The 23,616-nt window shown below is 54.7% G+C and overlaps 3 protein-coding genes across 3 annotated transcripts; 1 reads left to right on the top strand and 2 right to left on the bottom strand.

Annotated features, from left to right (window-relative positions):
• Nucleotides 1-154: 154 nt before the first annotated feature.
• On the bottom strand, nucleotides 155-6,010 carry GPATCH3 (G-patch domain containing 3). The gene is made up of 7 exons (XM_071576673.1): nucleotides 5,650-6,010; nucleotides 4,510-4,928; nucleotides 2,805-2,982; nucleotides 1,959-2,018; nucleotides 1,574-1,695; nucleotides 1,270-1,397; nucleotides 155-553 (listed from the first exon to the last, which is right to left on the bottom strand). Exons 1-7 carry the CDS (start codon nucleotides 5,999-6,001, stop codon nucleotides 334-336), a joined length of 1,479 nt encoding a protein of 492 aa, XP_071432774.1. The 5' UTR covers nucleotides 6,002-6,010; the 3' UTR covers nucleotides 155-333.
• Nucleotides 6,011-7,640: 1,630 nt separating this feature from the next.
• NR0B2 (nuclear receptor subfamily 0 group B member 2) lies at nucleotides 7,641-9,872 on the bottom strand. The gene is made up of 2 exons (XM_071576784.1): nucleotides 9,292-9,872; nucleotides 7,641-8,707 (listed from the first exon to the last, which is right to left on the bottom strand). The coding sequence occupies exons 1-2, from the start codon at nucleotides 9,797-9,799 to the stop codon at nucleotides 8,445-8,447; spliced, it is 771 nt and encodes a 256-aa protein (XP_071432885.1). The 5' UTR covers nucleotides 9,800-9,872; the 3' UTR covers nucleotides 7,641-8,444.
• Nucleotides 9,873-11,556: 1,684 nt separating this feature from the next.
• NUDC (nuclear distribution C, dynein complex regulator) lies at nucleotides 11,557-22,785 on the top strand. Its single transcript, XM_071576931.1, has 9 exons — nucleotides 11,557-11,706; nucleotides 12,736-12,813; nucleotides 17,307-17,507; nucleotides 17,747-17,827; nucleotides 18,286-18,399; nucleotides 19,195-19,389; nucleotides 19,978-20,061; nucleotides 20,149-20,267; nucleotides 21,891-22,785. The coding sequence occupies exons 1-9, from the start codon at nucleotides 11,611-11,613 to the stop codon at nucleotides 21,940-21,942; spliced, it is 1,020 nt and encodes a 339-aa protein (XP_071433032.1). The 5' UTR covers nucleotides 11,557-11,610; the 3' UTR covers nucleotides 21,943-22,785.
• Nucleotides 22,786-23,616: the final 831 nt, after the last annotated feature.

The following is a 23,616-nucleotide window of genomic DNA, read 5'->3' as shown; positions in this document are numbered from 1 at the left end:
CTGGGTCTCTGGTAGCCCTGAACTACAAGTTCTGGCTTTTCAAGCTCTCTGAGCACCCAGGTTTGGTTGATACCAGCACCAATATCAGTTTTAAACCCCCAGCTTGAAATACAACCCCCAGTTCCCACTGAACAAACATCACCATTTCCCTTCATTTGAATGGTTCAATTAAGAGCGGGGAGAAAACCCCACTGAGGCAATTTTTATTACAAATCTAGAACAAAACAAAATTTTTCTGAAAATAAATAAAAAATATAAACACCCTGCTCCACACCCGTGCCCAGGAACCAGCCTGGACTCTGGAGCAGCTCCTGAGGTTGTGGCAGTCCCTGCTCAGTGTGAGTGGCTCCTGAGGCTCCCCAGGGCAGGGTGGGATGCCCGGACAAAGGCCACGTCCTGCCTGTACTTCATGGCAGTGGGGGGCTGGCGCCGCAGCAGCTGGTCCCCCATGTCCTGGGGCTCGGGGTCGTCGTAGATGGTGGAGATGACAATGGCAGTGTCCCTTCGAGGCTTCTTCCCCTTGAGGAATGTTGGCAGCTTCTCCCCATGGTACCTGCAGGGAAGCAGGAAAGGTTTGGTGGGAGGCTGGTGAGGCAGCCAGGCATCCCTGAGCTTCCTTGGTCACTTCCTTCACATGATCATGGAATCATGGAATGGTTTGGATTGGATAGGATGTTAAAGGTCATCTGTTCCACCCCCCTGCCTCGGGCAGGGACACCTTTCACTAGACCAGGTTGCTCCAACCTGGCCCTGAATTCCAGGGATGGGGCAGCCACAGCTTCTCTGGGCAACATGTGGAACTGATGCAGGCAAGACATGGACCAATATGGATTCTTGTGCTATTTTGGCTGCTCTAGAACAAGAGCCAGCCCTCACAGTCAAACACAGCACCTCACAAAGGCTCCAGAAACCCCACAGGCAGGTAGGGGTGGGACAGCAACAGCTCAGGTCAGCTGGGCTTTCCCCACCACAACACTGTGGCAGGTGACCCCCAGTCCTTCCTGTGTCTGTGCTGCAGGAACCTGCACATGGTTCCAGTCCTGCCCTAACTCCACAATTCTCCACTAAAGACCTCTGGACTGTCAGGAAGAGCAGTGTATCTAGTCTGGAGAGCTGTGGCAGCCCGAGCTGTGCAGGGGAAGGCAGATTTGTGGGACAGCCTTTCAGTTCTAGTTCCCACTCTGCTTCTTTTGCAGCCACTCAGCTGCTGTGAGCCCAGAGAGCCCAGGCAGAGCCCCCAGCACAGGCTGGCAGGCAGTGGGTACTTACCCCAACCCCCTCTTGCATCTGGGGTTCTGCCCCTCGTTATCCAGAGCTTCAGCCATCCCAGAGTTGCTGCTCCCCAGGCCCAGCCCTTCTGTCCAGCCCTGCTGCTCCAGCACCTTCCTGCCAAAGCCCTGGGAGAAGGGGGGAAAACATCACACAGTTGCTAGACAAAGCTCAGCTCAATCTTCTCAGAGCTTTCTGTCCCCTCCCCACACCCAAGACCTCTCCTCCCCCTAATCCCCATCCTCTGGGCATCATCACCACCCCAGCCCCTCACGCCCTGCCACTGGAGGTGCCCAGAGCTCACCTTGGTGTATCTCTCAAAGGCTCCAATCTGCTGCCCTGACACAGAGCCCTCCTCCAACCCGTCCCGGAGCCGCTGCTCCAGCCACATCTTCACTGAGTCCCGAGCATCCTTATCACCTCCATCTAGGGAGAAAGAACCCAAAGTCAGGGCAGCCCAGCTCAGGGAAGCTGCTGCTCACTGCTGTCATTTCCCCCAGAGCACCAGGCAGAGGAGGCAGAACCTGTTCTTTTTGGCAACTCTCACTGCCAGACCAGAAAAACGCTGTTTCAAGTTCACTGATGCTTTCAAAGGATGACAGAGCCAAAGAGCTCCCCAAATTCTGCAGGGTCAGAATTTCCCAGCCTCCCTGGTTTCCTCAGGATGGGGAGGGGTTCAGATCTGATACCTTTGTCATAGTAGATGCTCATGTCCACGTCCCAGTCGTCTGCTGTCTGCTGGTCAAAGTCTGCCAAGAGAAGGAAAGCAGCAGTTTTGGTGAAGTCTGACACAGAAGGGCTGTTTGCTCGTGGCAAACAAAATGGGAAGGAATCACAGAATCATTTAGGCTGGAAAAGCCCTCCCAGGCCATGGAGCCCACCCTGTGACCAATGCCCACCTTGTCCCCCAGCCCAGAGCACTGAGTGCCACACCCAGTCGTTACTTGGACACCTCCAGGGGTGGGGACTCCAAACCTTCCTGGGCATCCCCTTTCAATGTCTGACCATCCTTTCAGTGAAGAAATTTTCCCCAAAACCTGACCCTTCCCTGGCCATTTCCTTTCTTCCTTTCCCTGTTCCCTGAGCAGAGCCCAACCTGCCCTGGCTCGCCCCTCTTGTCAGGGAATTGCAGAGAGCCAGAAGGTCCCCCCTGAGCCTCCTTTTCTCCAGGCTGAGCCCCTCCAGCTGCTCAAGTACCCTTCCCTAGCTCTGTTCCCTTCTCTGGAAACTCTCCAGCCTCTCAATGTCTCTCTCATGCAGTGAGGGCTCAGAAATGGACACAGCATTTGAGGTGGTGCCTCAGCAGTGACCAGCACAGACACAGCACTGGAGACTCCCCACATTCCACAGAATGGGCTGAGGCAGCACCACTGGGGCCTCTGGTGACAAGCCTGTGATCAAGTTGCCAGTTTTGTGGCCAAGGAGAGGTTAAGAAGAGATGGCAAGATGCCCATGGCTGAGTTTGTAAGGGGCTAAACCTGATTTACAGCTCAGGGGGGCTGGTGGGGGCTCAGTGACACAAACACCAAGGTTACCTCCCCCATCCTTCTCCTGCCAGAACTGAGCATCCGTGTAGAACACGAGGCCAGAGCCTCCTTTCTCCCACTTGAGCTCGATCTCCTCCTCGAAGAGCCGCTCCTCCACACGCCCCTGCTTGGTCACGTCCTCGTGCAGGGCCTCGTGGCGCTCCCACTCCTCACAGGTGTCATTGTCCTGCAGGGGAGGTGGCACAGGGTGGGTGACACCAGCACAGCCCCCTCCCTGCTCCCTGACCCCATCCCAACACCCTCCCTATGGAACAGCCCCGTGGATGGAGCCGCTCCCAGCCCGCAGCGCTCAGGCCCCGACACGACAGGGTGTGGATGAGCTCATTCCCTGACTAATGGCACTTCCAGAGTCAGCAGGGAGAGATCCCACAGCACACCCACTGCAGGGATGCCCATTTAAGGAGCAGGTGTGCTGGACCCGGAGTCAGCACTGAGCAACGAATTAATTCCACTCCAGCTGATGCCTCAGGAGATTGTGTGGGCTCCTGGGAAGCTGGCACAGGCACAGGGCAGGCTGACAGCTCCACTGGGCACATTGGCCAGGGCAGGAACAGCCAAAAGAACGGCTGGAAAGCCGGGAAACAGCCTGTGAGAAACAGCTGGAGGAGTCTGTTTAGTCTGGAGAAGGAAAGACTGAATGAAAGGAGGGAACAAAGCACACTCTGTGCCCGCTGTTGCCAGGAGAAACTCATGGGGTGGAATTGCAGCAAAAATTTGGCATCTGAGTTAATTCTGGTGGAGGAAAGAACGGGAATGGCCTGCCTGGGGATCTGTAATGACAGAGGTTTGGGAGAACAGGCCAGACAGGCGTCTGCCAGGGAGGGATGGCTCCACAGAGCCTGCCCTGCCCAGGGCTCCAGGAGCCTTTGTCACAAAAGCCCATTTTCCCCACAGTGACTAAACTTCAATCGCAGGAGTATTTGAGGTCAGCCATTTGTGCAGCTCTGCAGGGCCTTTTCCAGCACACAAATGTGGCCCTGAACCCTCTGGACACTTCAGGCAAAGCAGAGCTGGGCCCACCTGCCAGGCAGCAGGGCAGGGGCTGCTCTGCAGCACCAGCAACTTGGACCAAACCCTTTGGGCTCAGGCCCACCAGAGCCTTTGGGATAAATCCTGACCAAACCCTTTGGGATAAATCCCGACCAAACCCTTTGGGATAAATCCCGACCAAACCCTTTGGGATAAATCCCGACCAAACCCTTTGGGATAAACCCCCGACCAAACCCTTTGGGATAAATCCCGACCAAACCCTTTGGGATAAATCCCGACCAAACCCTTTGGGATAAACCCCTGACCAAACCCTTTGGGATAAACCCCTGACCAAACCCTTTGGGATAAACCCCTGACCAAACCCTTTGGGATAAATCCCGACCAAACCCTTTGGGATAAATCCCGACCAAACCCTTTGGGATAAATCCCGACCAAACCCTTTGGGATAAATCCTGACCAAACCCTTTGGGATAAACCCCTGACCAAACCCTTTGGGCTCGACCCTCATAACCATCTTGACATGCACAAGTAATTTTTGGGGAGTTCATGCCCCCACTGTCGAGGGGCTCAGTGCCCCAAGAGGTGAACAGCTGTTATTTTAGCACCGTTTTTAGACATGTAATTTACACAACACTGTTAAAAGATTAAAACCTGAGCTCTGTCTGCCCTCCCAGCTGGGATGGTGCTGGAATATTCCACTCACATCATCTGAATGCGACTCCTCTTGCTCCTCCTGCCCCTCCTCCTCCTCCTGCTGAGGCCGGGCTGGGTGAGTCACCCCCGGGCTCGGCTCAGGCTCCTCTCCCTCGGTGATCTCATCTCCTGCCGCCGTGTAAACTCCTCCTTCCTCCACCACCGTCTCAGTGTCCTGGTATTCGAAAGGCACGTTCCCATACCTGCGGGATGAGCCAGTCTTTGGGAAATGCAGCTGCAGCTTCTGGATGACCGGCGGGGGGAGGCGGCAGGCCCGGATCAGCTCCAGGAACACCCGCACGGGGGTGCCCACGTTCCCAAAAGGCATGAACGAGGGGGGGTTGAACTCGGGCAGGCGCTTCAGCTCCGCCTCCGTGACACATTCCCCGGCAGGATCCCGGTCCTCGCTGCCGGGAGGCGCCCCCGAGCCTGGGAAACAGAAGGAATGTTTTTTGGGGGGACTCTGAGAGGGGGAACCCCCGAGCAGGACGGGGGGGAGCCCCCCAACCCCTTCCCGGTCCCCCCGTACCTGTGCCCGGGCTCAGGCAGACCCTGAGGACAGGGACCCCTCTAGAAAATGGATTTTATCACCTCTCCATAACATCATGTGATCTTTACTAATTCTTAATCAGACCCGTACTTTGTACCTGATCTTAATTTTTGATTTCAGTTTGTACCCGAGTTTGTCAGTTACCTTAACCACGCAGAGCTTTAGACAAAGAGGAATTTAACCCTGTCTGGATTGGAGACTGAGCTGTCAGAAATAAACCAGAAAACCTGTCCAGATGAGAGGCCTGAAGCTGTAACATTGTTTAGTTAAAAGGAAATGAGAGATAAGAGATAAGAGCAGCCCATTAGAGCTGTTCAGTCACCCAAAATATCCTGCTTAACTTTGGCGAGGGGTTTCAGCTCTAACTGGGGATACAAACCTGGAAACACAAAAGTCTTGTTGAACATCTTTGGTGGGGTCACCCCCCCGTTCCCAGCGCTGAATTAAAGGAAGGATTTTATTGTATTGTTTCTTGGTTCACTCTCCTCGCTTTATGATACATTTAAAGCATTCAGGAGACTCCACAAGGGGTTTTAACCTTTTCGGTGTGGCCGCAGAGTGTGGGTCGAGCCCCCCCCGCCCCTCCCGGTCCCCCCGTACCTGTGCCCGAGCTCAGGCGGACCCTGCGGACGAGGCAGCGGCCGGGCAGCACGGCACCGCCGGGCCCGACCCAGCGCTTCCCCGAGTACATGCGGACGAAGCGGCGGGCGCGGCCAGGCCTCACCGACACCAGGCACGAGCAGGTGCGCGGCCTCCCCGCCGCTCCCTCGGTGCCGCCCGCCGGTGGGCGCTCGGGGCGGTGCCGGTAGTGGAAGCAGAGGAATCCGCCGGCCTCCAGGAACTGGCTGAAGTAGGCGCGGAGCTGCGCGGAGCGGAGCGCGGCCGGGATGCCGCTCACCAGGCAGTACCGGGCCGGGCCGCCATGGCTCTCCGGGCCGCTGGGCGCCGCCATCTTGGAGCGGCGGCGCGGCGCGAGCGGATGACGTCATGGGCGACAGGGGAGAGGGCGCCGCCTGGTGGACGGAGAGCGCGTTACGGGAGGGGGTCACAGGTTTGGGGACAGAGACCCCAGTGAGGTCACAGGTTTGGGGACAGAGACCCCAATGGGGTCACAGGTTTGGGGATGGAGACCCCAATGGGGGGGTCACAGTTTTGGGGACAGAGACCCCAATGGGGGGTCACAGGTTTGGGGACTGAGACCCCAGTGAGGTCACAGGTTTGGGGGCAGAGACCCCAATGGGGTCACAGGTTTGGGGACAGAGACCCCAGTGAGGTCACAGTTTTGGGGACAGAGACCCCAATGGGGTCACAGGTTTGGGGACAGAGACCCCAATGGGGTCACAGGTTTGGGGACAGAGACCCCAGTGAGGTCACAGGTTTGGGGATGGAGACCCCAATGGTTGCCCTGTCCCCAGAGCTGTGTTCCTGTCCCCAGGTCTGTGTCCCTGTCCCCAGGGCTGTTGGGTGTCCCTGTCCCCAGGGCTGTGTCCCTGTCCCCAGGGCTGTGTCCCCTGTCCCCAGGGCTGTGTCCCTGTCCCCAGGGCTGTGTCCCCTGTCCCCAGGGCTGGTGTTCCTGTCCCCAGGACTGTGTCCCCTGTCCCCAGGGCTGGTGTCCCTGTCCCCCAGGGCTGTGTCCCCTGTCCCCAGGGCTGTGTCCCTGTCCTCCAGGGCTGTGTCCCTGTCCCCAGGGCTGTGTCCCCTGTCCCCAGGGTGGTGTTCCTGTCCCCAGGACTGTGTCCCCTGTCCCCAGGGCTGGTGTCCCTGTCCCCCAGGGCTGGTGTCCCTGTCCCCCAGGGCTGTGTCCCCTGTCCCCAGGGCTGGTGTTCCTGTCCCCAGGGCTGTGTCCCCTGTCCCCAGGGCTGGTGTCCCTGTCCCCCAGGGCTGTGTCCCCTGTCCCCAGGGCTGTGTCCCCTGACCCCAGGGCTGGTGTCCCCTGACCCCAGGGCTGGTGTCCCTGTCCCCCAGGGCTGTGTCCCTGTCCCCAGGGCTGTGTCCCTGTCCCCAGGGCTGTGCCCTGTGCCTCAGGCCATGTCTCACACTCTCCCTGCCCACGGCAAAGCTCCGTCCCGGGCTGGGCTGGCCCCGGGAGCGGCGGCAGCGCTGCAGGCGCACCCCTGACACTGCAGTTCTTCTCCACTCCGGGCTGCTGGAGAAGATTCCAGGTATTTCTGTGGCACAGGGAGGCTCCACCTGCCACCTCCCGGTGCCAGCCGTGGAAAATGGGACGGGGTTTGTGCCTGTTGGCAGCGGGAGGAGCGTCCAGGTGAGTCAGAGCAGCCACCTCCGACATCGCCCCGGGCTGGGAGGGCCCGGGAGAGGCTCAGCACCCGCAGGAAGGTGCAGCTTTCCAGGGGGATTTGCCCCTGGAAATTTCTGGGTGCTGGGACCACCGAGGGGTTTTACACCAAACCGCTCCCACGGGCACCGTTTGACCCAAGTCTGCATTGCCAGAAGGGTTTTTATGGAAAATCCCTTTCCTTCAGTGTCTTTCCATGCCAGGCCTGCAGCAGATTTTTTTAAACCCCCTCTCAAATTCTACACCATTTCTAAAAAGTCACCACTGTCATTCCAAAAACATCAAACTCTTTATTAAAAAAATAATTTATTGCATCTTATATACAAACCACACGAATGTTCACTTATAAAACACTGACACCTCACCTGCTGAAGGCAGGAGTGCCGAGTTCCCCAGGTGTGCACCTGGCTCTGACTCCAGGGAGGGATGTTTGGGTTGACCACTAAACCAGCTCTGCTCATTCCCACGGCATTCCTGGTTCAGGGTCCACTTATCACACCAACAGGTGAGCCCAGACCCCAAAATGAGGAGCAGCAGCTTTAGGTGCTCTTAGTCCTGTTGTATTTCATGGAATTATGGAGGACAGATTGAATCTAAGGGAAAGAGGGTGAGTCTGCACACCCTGTAGGATTTAACACTCTGGCTTTTTCCCTGAAGTATTTCCTGAGTGTTTCCAAGATTTCAAGCACAACAGGCAGAGCCAGACCTAATTCCATGGTGTTTGCCATGGTGATCCCACTGAGGCCACCAAACACCACAGGATGGAGCTGTCAGCTGAGCACAACCCTCCCTGCTCGGAGTTAACAGCAAAATGCACAGTGATCTCAGCAGGATTCAGTGAGGAAAAACTGGGATCAAGCTCTACCAGAGCTCACAGGTGGGTGGGAAGGGGGAACAGGGAAGGAAACCCCACACACTCCATGGAAGGGAGCCCAGCAGGAGCTGCTGGAAACATCTGCTGAGCCGGAGCTGTTCCTCCGTGGATGCTCCAGCCTCAGCCCTGATGAAACACACACAGTTCCCAAAGAGTCCAGAGTGCTTCTCCCACTGAATCCCTGCTCCAGGATCCTGGCAAGGCGTGGGGAGCACCCCGGGGTGCTCAGCAGGGCACGCACAGCCCCGAGGCCTCGTAGAGCATCTCCACCAGCAGCTCCACGATGTCGGCGTCGCCGATGATGGGCCGGAAGAAGAGATCCGTGATGAGGGCAGGGGGGATGGATTTTAAGGTGGAGGCAACCACCAAAATGTGGGAAAGGCGTCCCTGGTCCTCGGGGTGCAGTGGCTGCAGCAGCTCCTGCAGAGCTCGCTGGGCCTCCCGCTGCAGGCTCTGGATGTGGAGGGCAGCCCTCAGCCCAGGGATGTCTGTGAGGGAGAGGAGGGGAAGATGGTGGTGAAGAAGGATGGAAAACAGCCCCAGGTTTCACCCATTCCCACCTTTCCCCATTTCCCAGCAGGGCACACTAATGGGATGTACACAGGGCTACTGAGATGTAGCTATTCCAGGGATGCTGTTTGAGGGAGGAAAAGCAGTTAACTGGGAAAATCATGCTTTGAAATTAAGGGAACCTGGGATTTATTGTCTGCAGGGCAGGCAAGGGTCTCTGGCTTTTACCACTACCTTTGACACTCCCCCCCACCAATTCCCAGTGCATTTGGGAATGACCAGAGTTAGGGAAAAAGTGACCAGCCCTCTCTGATCTCACACTGCCCATCTCTGAGCATCTCCAAGTCCAGAGGTCTGTGTTTGCCCAGGGAGGTGGTGGAGTCCCCATCCCTGGAGGTGTTCAAGGAACGTGGGTGCCACTCAGTGCTCTGGTCTAGTTGACAAGGGGGTGATCTCAGGTTGGACTTGATGATCTTGGAGGTTTTCCCACTTTTAGTGATCCTGTGATTTTGTGTTCAGGTGCCAGCACTGTCTGACAGAGCCACGAGGGGCTGACACTCACCTGGATTGAAGAGGATGGCTCCCTTCAGGTAGGCATATTCCTTGGGGCTCAGATCCAGGCTCCAGAAGGTGTTGAGGCAGCACTGCAGCCGCTGCACTGCAGCCAGTGTGGGCTGTGTCCTCTCAGGCTCCTGCCCTTTGCTTTGGCCGCTGAGGAGGATCTTCTTGAGCATGCTGGGGGCCGGGGCCTCCATCACCTCGAAGGTCACCATCTCCTGCACCAGCCCCAGCAGGAACAGGGGCACCCAGCAGCTGTCCAGCAGCAGGAGCTGATCCTCCCGTGGCAGCTGGTGGAAGGAGGGGAGGTTTTTCATGAAGCTGATGGTTTTGAGCAGCACGGCAGAGGCTGCCTGGCAGGTGGCGTGGGGCGTGCGGAGCCGCACGGTGCGGCGCTGGTGGCACAGGCAGCGCTGCCGGGCCCGCCCGGGGGGCTGGTTCTGGCTGAGCAGGGTGTAGAGGATGGCAGGGTGCTTGTCCTCGCCGTGGCACTGGCACCTCTCACACTCCATGTGTGCTCACAGCTGAGCCAGATCCTCAGAAAAACTCTCCTGGTGGGAGAGAGACGTAGAAATCCCTTGCCAAGTGTCTGTCCTGTGAGCTCTGCCAGCCCGTGGCTGTCCCAGCCAGCTCTTATAAGGCTGGGTCACCAGTGAGACACCCCTCCAAGGCCTTGACCGCCCTGATTAAGCCTCCCTCATTAAAAAATAACCACCCACCCAACCCCGCCAGGGCAAACGAGTTCCCGGCGCGGCGTCAACGGCCGTTTTCTCAATGAATCTCCGGGCACGGCGGGTTGGGCCTTATCAGGATTACCCAAACAGGATAAACAGGGTCATTACCCCAGGCTGTACCATGGCACCAAGGCCCCGGGGCTGCCAGGGGGCAGGTGTTGCTGCCAGCAGGTTCACAGACAAACACGGGGCACTCGTCTGCTCCCGGCGTCCAACGGCGCCGGCCTTGGGAAGAGTAACCTGGAAGTCTGTTATCAGCAGCTGTTTGCCTGGCCTTGCTCTGCAGGCTCTTGTTGTGGTGGGGGAAGAGGAACCTGCTGAACTGTGACGGGCCATGGGTTGTGTCTCTCGGCTGGGGAAGGGCAGAAGGCCCCGTTGGCAGAACGAGAGAGGAAAAAAAGGCAAAATTCCCACATTTTCCCAGTGGAAAATGGCTTGGGGGTGGTGGTTGGCAGGGGTTGATGTGTGTCCTGGTGGGCAAGAAGGCCAATGGCTCCTGGGCTGTCCCAGCATGGTGTGGCCACAGCAGCAGGGCAGGGATTGTCCCCGTGCTGGCACTGCTGGGGCACCTCCAGTGCCATGTCCAGTTCAGTGCAGGAGGGACATTGAGGGGCTGGAGGTGTCCAGGGAAGGGAATGGAGCTGGGAAGGGTCTGGAGCAGCAGGAGAGGCTGAGGGAGCTGGGGGGGCTCAGCATGGAGAAAAGGAGGCTCAGGGGGGACCTTCTGGCTCTGCAATCCCTGCCAGGATGGGGGACATGGGAGGGTCGGGCTCTGCTCCAGGAACAGGGACAGGAGGAGAGGGAACAGCCTCAGGATGTGCCAGGGCAGGGGCAGGGGGGATATTGGGAAAATTTCATCTGGAAAGGGCTGTCCAGCCCTGGCACAGGAGTGGAGTTCCCATCTCTGGAGGGATTTAACATCCCTGTGGATGTGGCACTGGGGGACATGGTCAGTGGTGGCCGTGCTGGGGGAATGGTTGGATTTGATGCACTCAGAGGGCCTTTCCACCCTTTACAATTCCATGATTTTCACATTAAATTGCCAAGTATTTTTACCCATTGACAGGAGAAAACGAGGCAGGAAAGCGGGAGCGCCTAATCCTGCATTTCCAAGGGCTGGGGGCAGCATGAGGATACCTGGGGGGGAATCTCATGAGGGATGAGGATGAGGAAGAACCTCCCCCTCCATTTCCCCTTCAGGGCTCACGTTGGACCCCGGGGCCAGAGGAGCGGGGGGAGCCGGGCGGCTGCCAGAGCCGGGGCCGCTGCCCAGGCCGGTGCCGGGGGGTCCCAGCAAGGCCCGGCATTCCCTTTTTCCACCCCGGAGTTCGCGGCCTTCCCTTCCCGAGCCCGCCATCAGCGTCGCCATAGCAACCACGCCGCGCCTCGCGCCCCGCCCCTTCCACCAGATCGACAGCGGCCCCCACCAATCCTCGCAGAGCGGGGGCGGATTGACAGCTCCATCGACCAATCCAGAAGGAGATCGGCGAAGGAGAGCGCTGGGATTGGGCGGTGGGAGAGGCGCGCGGGTTTCCGTGGGCGCCGGTTCCGGTTCCGGCGGGGCCCGGTGTGGCGGCGGCGGCGGCGCGATGGGGCTGAGCGCGGAGGAGGCGGCGGAGCAGGAGGATCGTTTCGACGGGATGCTGCTCGCCATGGCCCAGCAGCACCAGGGCGGCGTGCGCGAGGTAGCGCCGCCGGGACCGGGCGATGGGGGCGGGACGGCGGGGCAGGACCGGGAGGAGCGAACCGGAGGTGGCGGTGGGGCGGCCCGGCCTTCCCGGATCCCGCCCCGGCACGTGGGGCACGGGAGGCACGTGCGCTGCTACGGGAGTCCAGGGCAGCGCCAGCCCTGGTAGTTAATTAGTGTGGTGGTAATGAGGGGCCTCACACTCCCGGTCCCGGGGCCTCCGGTGTTCCCGGAGCATTCCCTCGGGATTGCCGAGCATGGAGCCCCTCACTGCGCTTTCCCAGCGCACCCGCCGCCCCCCGGGGACCTGAAGTGGGGCCCGACCGTGAACTTCAGGTCCCGACCGTTAACGTGGCCGTGGCTCCCCCTCCTCGTGCTCGGGACTCTGCTGACGCTCCTCACAGATCCCCCCGGGATCCGCCTCACGGGGGGCTCCGAGCTCCGGGTGCTGCCCGGCAGCGGGGCTGGGAGTGTGGGAACATCCCACTCACATCCTGCTCACAAGTAGTTTAAAAAACCCCAGTCCCAAACCAGCCCCTCGTGCTGTACTTAAACCACTGGTTGAAACACCCACAGGGTGTTTTATTTCGTGGGAAATAAAAGATCTTCCAAGTTCAAGGGGAATGTGGGATCCCCTGGGGTTGGTTGGGAACTGTTCACTCGTGGGTGGTCCCTGGCAGGCAGCTGGTGGTTATGGGGTAAAAATAAAGAGTTTGCACTTTTAGTTGTGCAAAAGAAGTGAAATGTGGGATATATGTGTGTAAATCCCTGCCCAAATTCCTGCCCTGGGCTGCTGGAGCAGGACCTGAGGATAAAGTGCTGCCCTTCCATGCAAACCACAGAAATGCCTCTTCTGGAAAGTGGGAATTCAAGAGCTGGGTCTCCACAATGGAGTGTTTTCTCCAGGGGTTGATTCCAGGGTGATCCTGGCCCAGCCACAGGCAGGGAGGGCAGAGGGTGAGGGCTGATCCAGAGGCAGGGGTGGCTTGGTGTGACCTGCTCTCACTCCTTCTTTCCTTTCCACCAGCTTGTGAACACCTTCTTCAGCTTCCTGAGGAGGAAGACAGATTTCTTCACTGGGGGAGAAGATGGAGTAGCAGAGAAGGTAAAATATAAATCCTGAAGCTTTTTTAAGCCTTTTAGTTTCCATCCCACCTGTGTCTGTGTCATGCTAAGTCTTCCCTGCCTGAAACTGTGGGAATTTGGGTGCATTTGAGGCCTCCAGAAGGAGGGAAACAAGGAGGGGCTCCTTTCTGAGGGGAGGAAAAAACAAGGAAATGCTCCTTTCTGAGGGGAGGAAAAACAAGGAAATGCTGCTTTATGAGAGGAAAAGACAAGGAAATGCTCCTTTCTGAGAGGAGGAAGGAAACAAACTGATGCTCCTCTCAGAGAAGAAGAAGAAGAAGGTAATAAATTGCTGCTTCTCTCAGAGGTGAGGAAGGAAATAAGGAACTGCTTCTGAGGGAAGGAAGGAAACAAGGAACTGTTCCTCTCTGAGGGGAGGAAGGAAACAAAGAGATGCTCCTCTCAGAGAAGAAGAAGAAGAAGGTAATAAAGAGCTGCTTCTCTCAGAGGTGAGGAAGGAAACAAGGAACTGTTCGTCTCTGAGGGGAGGAAGGAAAGAAGGAACTGCTTCTCTCTGAGGGGAAGAAGAAACAAGGAGATGCCCCTCTCTGAGGGTAGGAAGGAAGAAAGGAAACAAGGAGCTGCTCCTTTCTGAAGGGAGAAAGGTAACAAGGAGCTGCTCCCCTCAGAGGAGAGGAAGGAAACAAAGACCTGCCCCTCTCAGCAGAGAGGATGGTTAACAAGGAGATGCTCCTTTGTGAGGAAAAGGAAACAAGGAGCTGCCCCTCTCAGAGGAGGGGAACACACCATTGCCTGCTCAGGTGGTGCCAGCTCCTCTGCCAGACTCTGGCCAAAGGCTTGTTTGGAAAGCAGCTCTGGCAGACACACTGACTTAACGGTGACACACCAGGGTGCTGATAACCTCTGGTTACCTTGTTTGTTCACCTCAGAGAAAGCACAAAGTTCATGTCTCTGCACATGCTGAGCTTTGGCTCAGGAGAGCCTGGATGGAGTGAGGGCTCTGGGGAGCCTTGGGCAGCCTGGGCATCATCACCTGTCCTGCTTCAAAGCTGAAAAACTGAGCAGGGAAATAAGAGCATTCAAACACAAAGTGGCCTCCTGAATGTTTCCTTCTTACACTTACCAGTGTAGCAGCTGCTCCCCATGCTGGACTGCTGGAACTCCACCAGTTGGATGTGTTAGGGCAGCTCTTGGTTGCTTAGACAGGATGTGACATCCTCTGTCCAGTCTCTAAGGTGGCAAAGCTGAGGCAGGGGGTGGGAAGGAGGATGTCCCATCCCTGGAAGTGCCCAAGGCCAGGTTGGATGGAGCTCTGAGCAGCCTGGTCCAGTGGAAGGTGTCCTTGCCCATGGCAGGGGATAGAACTGGATGATCTTTAAGGTCCCTTCCAACCTAAATCATCCTGTGATTTTATCAGAGTAAGAAAGATGAACCCACCTGTCATTTTTCTTACATTAGAGAGCAAATCTCCCCAAATTCCTGGGGACTGTGTGTTCCCAGAGAGTGAAACTCTGAGTGGCATTTCAGAGGTGAGCACTGGCTGTGCTTTGGCATGTCCTGGCTGCTGTCCTGGCCAAATCTGTGCCTGTGAAAGAGAAGTGTTCATGTCTCTGGGTGGCATCTGCCAAAATGCTTTATGGCCTCCTGGAAAAGGGCTCTGACTCCATAGAAACCACAACAAAAATGGAGGAAGCTGCTTCCCCAGCCCTGCTCACCCTTTGGCATGAAAAATGAGAGTGTGGGAAGGTCACTGTGTTTTTGGGGTGCCATTTCAGCAGCTCTTGGGGTGCGGGTGGGGTGTGACACCCACAAGTGTAAATAGTCTCTGACCAAGGATCATGTTGGTGTTGGGAACAGATCCTGGGAGACACATCTTGGATTCTGTATCCCAGGAGACACCATGTAAACAAATCCTGCTTCCCTCTTTAAAACAAAGCACAAATACTCAATAAAGATGCTTGGAAAAGCCTTCTGGCATGTGCATAAATAAATCTCCCCCCTCTGATTCCATTCTCAGGATGCTCCTGTGTGATTTCTGGGGCAGGTTTCAGCTCAAATACAGCTCACCTACAGCTCACCTACAGCTCATACAGCTCACACACACACCTCACACACAGCTCACACACAGCTCACACACAGCTCACACACAGCTCACACACACAGCTCACACACACCTCACACACAGCTCACACACACAGCTCACACACACAGCTCACACACACAGCTCACACACACCTCACACACACCTCACACACAGCTCACACACACAGCTCACACACACAGCTCACACACACCTCACACACACTGCTCATACACACTGCTCACACACAGCTCACACACAGCTCACACACACCTCACACACACCTCACACACACCTCACACACAGCTCACACACACCTCACACAGCTCACACACAGCTCACACACACAGCTCACACACACTGCTCACACACACCTCACACACAGCTCACACACACAGCTCACACACACAGCTCACACACACAGCTCACACACACAGCTCACACACACAGCTCACACACACCTCACACACAGCTCACACACACAGCTCACACACAGCTCACACACACAGCTCACACACAGCTCACACACAGCTCACACACAGCTCACACACACCTCACACACACCTCACACACAGCTCACACACAGCTCACACACACAGCTCACACACAGCTCACACACACCTCACACACACCTCACACACACACAGCTCACACACACCTCACACACAGCTCACACACACAGCTCACACACAGCTCACACACACCTCACACACAGCTCACACACACCTCACACACAGCTCACACACAGCTCACACACAGCTCACACACACAGCTCACACACACAGCTCACACACACAGCTCACACACACCTCACACACACCTCACACACAGCTCACACACACAGCTCACACACAGCTCACACACACAGCTCACACACACAGCTCACACACACCTCACACACAGCTCACACACACAGCTCACACACACAGCTCACACACACAGCTCACACACACCTCACACACACAGCTCACACACAGCTCACACACAGCTCACACACACACACAGCTCACACACACGGCTCACACACACAGCTCACACACGGCTCACACACACAGCTCACACACACAGCTCACACACAGCTCACACACACCTCACACACACCTCACACACACAGCTCACACACACAGCTCACACACACAGCACACACACACAGCTCACACACACCTCACACACACAGCTCACACACACCTCACACACACCTCACATAAAGCTCACACACACACAGCTCACACACAGCTCACACACAGCTCACACACACCTCACACACACCTCACACACAGCTCACACACACAGCTCACACACAGCTCACACACAGCTCACACACACCTCACACACACACACCTCACACACACAGCTCACACACAGCTCCCATACGTGCTGCCCTGCACAGCCCCGCTGGCTTTATCGGCGTGGGGCAATTGCTCTGGCTCCCTGCCTGTGTACTCAGCCTTCCTGCTGAGCACGAGGCCATTGGCACCACAGACCTTGAGATTTTGCCTCTCACAGTCACAACAACCTTTGGAGACTCAAGGGACAAAAGATTTATGGAGGAACTTGCCCCTCCAGTGTAAGACTCATGGGGGTTTTAAGCGTTTCTCCTCTTGATTGTGGCACTGAAGCTCCGTCTGGGGAAGTTCCAACCAGGTGGGGGTTGGTCTCTTTTCCCAGGCACTCAGCAATAGGACAAGGGGGCACGATGGGCTCAAGCTCTGCCAGGGGAAATTGAAGTTGGAGAGCAGAAAAAAATTCTTTGCAGAGAGAGTGCTCAGGCATTGGAATGGGCTGCCCAGAGAGGGGGTGGATTCCCCATCCCTGCAGGTTTTTAACCTGAGACTGGCCGTGGCACTGAGTGCCATGATCTGGTAAAGGGACTGGAGTTGGACCAAGGGTTGGACTTGATGATCTCGGAGGTCTTTTCCAACTCAATCCATTCTATGATTCTATAAAACACACACAGGCTGTGGATTCTATGATTCTGTGATTCTTTGAAAAGCCCAGGTGTGGGAAAGGTCAGAAGTGGGTAAAATAACTTGGATCCAGTCTCTGTGCTCCCAGCTGTCCTGCATGTGTGGAGTGGCTGTCAGATGGCTGGGCTGGGCCATCTGCATGTCCTGCTGGAATTGCACAAAGGACAAAACAAATGGAGAATTTTTCTTGCTGTGTTATCTCCATGGAAATACACTCCCTGTGTAAGGAAGAACTACATTTAAATATTTTATGATTCCTTAAATATATTTTTAAAATTTCTCTTTTTCCCTCTTTTTTCCTTCTCTCCTTTTGAATTGAAAAATCTCCAGGTTTTCAGTCAAAGGGAGAACTCACAAAATCTGAGTCATCTGTCAGATGAGCTCCTCAGTAGACCGAGTTGGCTCCATTTGGGTTTGAAATTGGTGATGTTTTTAAACCCTTTGGCCCGTGTTCCTTTCTTTCAGCTGATCACAGATGCTTTCAACCACCACAACAAACTGGCTCAGAAGGAGAGGAAGGAGAAGAAGGCCCGTCAAGAGGCCGAGCGGCGCGAGAAGGCCGAACGTGCCGCCAAACTGGCCAAGGAAAAGCAGGAAGCAAACGAGCCAAGGATTAAGGAGCTCACAGATGAGGAAGCAGAAAGGCTGCAGCTCGAAATCGACCAGGTGAGAGCATTGCCAGGTGTTAAAATGGGTTCAAATGGCTCCTTTGCACTCCTTGAAGTGTGAGGACAAAGGGAATCTTCCCCTTGGCAGTGCCTCTTTCCTGGGACTTTTCTCGGGACTGAAAATTCCCTGTTTTCAAAGGCTTGGATGCAGTTCCCAGAGGCTGAGGCCACCTAGTGCCAGATGAGGAAGGGACACCAAGTCACTTGTCTGAGCATGTTCCTTCTCTTTTTAAACAGAAGAAAGAGGCACAAGGACAGGTCAACAATGTCCCAGTGAAACCCTCGGAGGATGAAGCTGAGTCAGATTCTAACAAACAGGTAAAACTCACCTGGGGAATGTATTTTAGAGCCACAGAATGGTTTGGGTTGGGAGGGACATTAAAGACCACCCAGTGCTACCTCCTTGCCATGGGCAGGGACACCTTCCACTAGACCAGGCTGCTCCAAGCCCTGCCCAGCCTGGCTTTAGGCTGAGGAATAAGTTTCTGGACAATCCTAAGAACTCTTGTGAGTGTGAGGGGATGTCTAATCTGACTTTCTTTAAAAATACACACTGAGATGCCAAAGGTTTCAATACAATTTGCCTTTTTTTTTTTTTGGCTTTTTTCTTACAATCATGCTTTAACACAAACTTCTGTTAATTTCTGGGTTAAGTTTATGTGGATATTAAATACAAACACATGACCTGAAATTCTTATAAACCCAAGATCTGTTGTTCCAAGTGAAAGGTAAATGAGAACTGGAAAAGCTTCTTTCTTTACTCTTGAATTTCGTAGGGATCAGAGGATGAAGAGGAAGATGAGAAGGATAAAGGAAAACTTAAACCCAACTCTGGCAATGGAGCTGACCTTCCAAATTATAGGTGGACACAGACTCTTTCAGAATTGGATGTAAGTGGTACTTTAGTTCTGGGATCTGAAGAATGTGAGATGGGGAATAAGACCAGGTGCTGGTAAGAGTGGAGGAGCCAATTCCCTGTGCTCAGTGTCCTGTGGAAATTTGTTAGTTGTACTTTACAGCAGAACTTCTAGAGCCTGGTAACTGAATAAATCATAGAATGGATTGGGCTGGAAAAGACCTCCAAGATCATCAAGTCCAACCCTTGGTCCAACTCCAGTCCCTTTACCAGATCATGGCACTCAGTGCCACGGCCAAGCTCAGTTGAAAAACCTCCAGGGATGGGGAATCCACCCCCTCTCTGGGCAGCCCATTCCAGTGCCTGAGCACTCTCTCTGCAAAGAATTTCTTTCTGCTCTCCAACTTCAATTTGCCCTGGCAGAGCTTGAGCCCATCGTGCCCCCTTGTCCTATTGCTGAGTGCCTGGGAGAAGAGACCAACCCCCACCTGGCCAGAACTTCCCTTCAGGCAGTTCCAGACAGTGCTCAGGTCACCTCTGAGCCTCCTCTTCTCCAGGCTGAACACCCCCAGCTCCCTCAGCCTCTCCCCATGAAAGCTCTCCCAGAAAAGCTGTAGTTTGCCAAATTTTGGCTTGTTTAACCAGACATTGAAATCTGCTTTTGTTTTTATATCCCATTGTGTCCTTTCACCTCCTGCTCACTCAGTACCTCAAGGACAGTAGTTTGTGCTCTGTCTCCAGTGAAACCAAGGCAGAAACTCTTTGAAAAGTAGCACAGGAGGGTAAGGAGAGACTTCAGTGCCTCAAATCTGCTCTTTGTCTGCTCCAGCTGGCCATCCCCTTCAAGGTGAACTTCAGGCTGAAGGGGAAGGACGTGGTGGTGGATGTCCAGAGGCGCCGCCTCAAGGTCGGCCTGAAGGGCCACCCTGCTGTCATTGATGGGGAGCTCTTCAATGAGGTGAAGGTGGAGGAGAGCTCCTGGCTCATTGAGGATGGGAAAACAGTCACTGTGCACCTGGAGAAGGTAAAGGGATGGATTGGGGGGGATTCAGGCTTGGCTGCCCCTCCCCAGGGGAAATAGAGTGAGACCCCTGGGCTTTGTCAGATAAAACAGAGCCACTGGTTATCCTTGGCACAGTGTCATTGTGAGTGGGATTTTGCAAGTTTCCCCTGTCTTCAACCTAATTTCAGGATAATCCAAGATCTCCAGTGGATTTCTCAGCAGTTCAGGAAAAGCTGGAAGGAAATCAATCATTTTAATGTTGTCTCTTAGTGGATTGGTGGCACATTTTGACATCTGTTAGTGACACAAAAATCCAGGGTCCCTTATTCCCTCCCTTCTGAGGCCCTCCAGGTGATTTTAATCCCATTTATGTCATGCCAAATGGGACATCTGACATTCTCCCAGATCCCCCAGTTGTGAAAATTAAGCCTATTAAGTCTAAATAGTTTGAAATAAAAGCAGGACACTTTACCCCTATTCAGATTTTAGTGATACTTAGAAAACTGTCAAATAAAATTTGATTTCAGCAGCTTTTTCCTGTGACTGAGACTTAAAATTCCTAGAGCAAGTCCAAGAAAAATAAACTGTTTGTGCTTCTTCACCCTTCAGATCAATAAGATGGAATGGTGGAACAAACTGGTCTCCACCGACCCAGAGATCAACACCAAGAAAATTAATCCAGAGAACTCAAAGGTAAGAACTCTGTTTTATGGGGTGGAGCCTTGTCAGAAATGGGCTCTCTTGAGCCAAGTTGTTCTAATTTTGATCCTGTTTTCACAGTTGTCAGACCTGGACAGTGAAACTCGCAGCATGGTGGAGAAAATGATGTATGACCAGCGACAGAAATCCATGGGCCTGCCCACGTCTGATGAACAGAAGAAGCAAGACATTTTGAAAAAGTGGGTACACCTCATTATTCTGTGGGGTTTTGCCTTCCCAGGCCCTTCTTCTCTTCCTCTTTGGCACAAAGATGTGAGGAGAAAGCAGGTTGGCCTTCAGTCCCACCTGTGCTCACATCTGCATAGTCACTGAATTATTGGCCAACCACTGGTGTCTGTAAAAGCCTGTGGGGGTAGAAAGCCTAATGGGAAATTCTGGGACTAGCCTAGCTCTGGAATTGTCCTAATGTGCAGATTTCAAGTCCAGAAAGCACATTTTGGACTGGAGGTGCCATCTCTGCTGAACTTTAACATGGTCTCGATTGGTGTCTAATCTCCCTCAGTAGCCCAGCTAATCACCCCTCCCTGCCACTTGCCACCAGGAGCTGTCCCCAGGCCACTTATGGCTTTATTGCCCTGTTAGGCAGAAAGGCATCGTGGCAGGGAAATGACTCCTGGGGCTCCCAAGGTCGTTTGGGAAGGCGTGGAGGCAATTCTGGGTCACTCAGCTTCTTCAGCAAGAGCAGACCCACATCTTATCTCTGCATGGAAGGAGGGTTAGTGTAGCTGACCTGACTCCTTTTTTCCCTTGGCTTTATCTGTAGTGCCAGAAGCTTCACTGTGGGGTGTGACTAGAGCAGAGACCAGCCTTCCTTAGTGCCTGCTGCATTAGTGCACTGGGAGGTAGCTCTGCTCCCAGCAGCTCCACCTCCTTGGCAAGGCCACTTGTTTGGTGCTCTGGAAGTTTGGCTGCTGCACAGATTGGCTGTCAGAGGATGGAGAGGAAGTTTAGACTTTGTTCAGGCCAAAGTAGACTCTGTGACACCCAGATGGGTGCTGTTCTCTGCCAGTGGAGCTCTCCTGGCTGCCAAACAAGGACATTATCCTCACAGCACGGATTTCCCTGGAAATGGGAAGTGAAAACCCTGAGATGGGAACACGGAGGAGAGCAAGGTCTGCCCTTGCTTGCCCTTTGTGTGTGGATCCTCCCCGTGAGTGGGATATGTTGTATCCCTTGGAGAAAAGAGCAGAGCAGCTTCTGTGTGCAGAAATCACTCCTTGACACTCCTAAAGCACAGTGCATTGCTCTCAAAACTTTCTGATGTGGCAACCCGAGTCCAAATAATCCTTGGTAGATGTTCCTGCCCATTGCAGGGGTTTGGAACAGGATAATCTTTAGAGGTCTCTGCTGAGACTGCAGGTTGCATGTGGTATGAAACCAGATGTCTCTTGTCACGTCCTCCATGAGTTTCCACTGTCAGAGCCCTGGAGATGTTCCCCACGTCCCCAGTAAAGCTCAAGCTCGATTTCAAATCTAATCTGCCCTCATAATCTCCCCTCTGCCCCACAGTCAGTGTCGTGGCTGCCACGTGTCCGTCTGAGAGGGAAGAGTTCCAGGGTGTGTGTTTGATAGTTAATAACTCTCATGTGTCTGGACTTGCTGACCTGGTAGGATGGCAGGAATGCTGCTACCACTGACCCGAGGAAAAGGTGTTTGTAGTCCAGGGAGTGTGTCCCAAAGAGCTCAGCAGAACATTCCCTGCTGTGGAGGGTGTGAGGGCAGAGCAGAAATCCTTCCCTCCCCAAACAGGGCTGTTCTGGTTCCTGCTGACTCACCTAAACTCTTGTCTGCTTCCCTTGCAGGTTCATGGAACAGCATCCAGAAATGGACTTTTCAAAGGCTAAATTCAACTGAGCCCTCCCCTTCTCCCCCCTCTCTTTCAGTCAGTTGAATGGAGCAGGATATGTATAGTTGGATATTCCTCACCTTGGGCAAGTAAAACTTCAGCATCCCCACCCGAGCTTGCTGTGGGGGCAGCTCTGTGGAGTCACCCTCAGTGCCCTGTGGGGAGCAGGGCAGGGCCACAGAGCAGCCACAGCAGCTCCAGCCAGAGCCATCTGCCACAATTCCCAAAGGGCAGTGAGGAGAGAAGGAGGGGTTAGAGCTAAAAAAGGGTGTTAGGGCTGGGAGAGCCAGACCTGAGAGGTTTTTGGGATATATCCTTAATGTCCTGCTTTGCTTCCTTGGGCTCTTCAGAGCTGCTCGTCTGCTCTTTGCCAGCTCAGTTTGGCACAGGTACCTCCTGAGTTTTACTCCCTCCTGCTCTCCTGTGAAAACAAGGCTCAGTTTATTCTGTAAAATAATTCTCCTTCTGCCTCCTTGGGAAAGGAAAACAGCAGATTGAAACCACAGCTATTGCAGCAGAGACAGACTCTGCTTCTCCTTGCTGCTACTTCTGCTCTTGCCAGAAGTGGGACAGCTGGAGCACTCCAGGGCTCCCAGCACAGCTGGAGAGGTCAACCTGCTGTCCTACAGCAAGGAAAGGCTGGAGAGTCTGTGGTGTGGGCAGGAGAGGATGTGGGGGGGCTTTGGGGGTGCTGTTCCTGCTGGGAGTGTGTCTCCTGCCTCTTTTCCACGGGCCTCTCTCCCTGCTGATGGCTGAGGGGCCGTGCTGAACTCCTGCTGCTGGGTGGCATCACTCTGCATGTTCATGTCTGTTAAAACTGCAGTGCAACATAAAGGAAAAAATGTGGAATATTTCCAGGCAGTGTGTGATTTCTCCTGCAGAAGGAATTCGGGATTCAGGTGGGAGGAGCTGGGAGGAGGCCCTGCCTGGGTGGCTGCTGGGAAGGGCTGGGGTTGTGCTCTCTGCAGCTGCCTGTGATACCCCCCAGGTCTCAGGCTCCCTGCTCAGCACTGATTGTCTGTCCCTGCCTCGGGAAGAGGCAGTGGGAGCTGCATGTCTCTTCAGGAGTGCTGCTGAACCCCATTCCCACCTTAAACCCTCGGGGCTGACCAAGGCTCGTTGCTCCAGGCTCTGTGTAGCAGCACATGAGCACACCAGGAAGCCACCCTTGCCCCAGGTGTCCTTTATGACTGGCTAACAAGGAGGGTTTCATGAAATCCTGGGCTCTGTCAGTTCAGGCTACCCCAGATCCTGCCGCTGTGGTTCTTTTTCTGCCTCCTGGAAACTGTTCCACCTCCTCCCCAAGGGAGTGGGCACAAATCCTGCTCGGGCAAAGTCCAGCCTGGCACTGCACCTGGTGTGGTGGGGGTTATTATTTTGAGCAATAGAACACTATGCAATAAGTCTCACAGTCTGAGAGGCTCTTGGAGTGAAAAAGCAGCGCCTACCCAGCTGAGCATGACCTTGAGGATTAGCAAGGACTGGGGTCAGAGCAGCTGCCTCTGGAGTGCTCTGCTCTGGATCCTCCCACCTCTGTGTCCTACAGATCACCCTGCTCACATCTGCCTCTCTGTGCTTTGGCCTGATAAAAGAACAGGCTCTTCCCTTTCCATAAAAAAGCCAGGCCATGTTGGATTTGAAGGTTTTAGCCCCGGAATGAACTGCCTGCTGGTGTCTGCACT

The sequence above is a fragment of the Pithys albifrons genome, chromosome 24, assembly GCF_047495875.1.
Source record: "Pithys albifrons albifrons isolate INPA30051 chromosome 24, PitAlb_v1, whole genome shotgun sequence".
NCBI lineage: Eukaryota > Metazoa > Chordata > Aves > Passeriformes > Thamnophilidae > Pithys > Pithys albifrons.
This window is presented reverse-complemented; position numbering and strand designations above follow the sequence as displayed.

Bases quoted from the DNA above. Each gene is read 5' to 3' on its own strand.
- NUDC (XM_071576931.1), top strand. From the start codon at position 11,611: ATGGGGCTGAGCGCGGAGGAGGCGGCGGAGCAGGAGGATCGTTTCGAC. The intron at 17,508-17,746 runs GTGAGAGCATTG...CTTTTTAAACAG, and splicing joins TGCAGCTCGAAATCGACCAG to AAGAAAGAGGCACAAGGACA. The intron at 17,828-18,285 runs GTAAAACTCACC...TGAATTTCGTAG, and splicing joins AGTCAGATTCTAACAAACAG to GGATCAGAGGATGAAGAGGA.
- GPATCH3 (XM_071576673.1), bottom strand. From the start codon at position 6,001: ATGGCGGCGCCCAGCGGCCCGGAGAGCCATGGCGGCCCGGCCCGGTAC. The intron at 2,983-4,509 runs GTGAGTGGAATA...CCTCCCCTGCAG, and splicing joins AGGAGTCGCATTCAGATGAT to GACAATGACACCTGTGAGGA. The intron at 554-1,269 runs GTAAGTACCCAC...GCTTCCCTGCAG, and splicing joins AGATGCAAGAGGGGGTTGGG to GTACCATGGGGAGAAGCTGC.
- NR0B2 (XM_071576784.1), bottom strand. From the start codon at position 9,799: ATGGAGTGTGAGAGGTGCCAGTGCCACGGCGAGGACAAGCACCCTGCC. The intron at 8,708-9,291 runs GTGAGTGTCAGC...TCTCCCTCACAG, and splicing joins AGCCATCCTCTTCAATCCAG to ACATCCCTGGGCTGAGGGCT.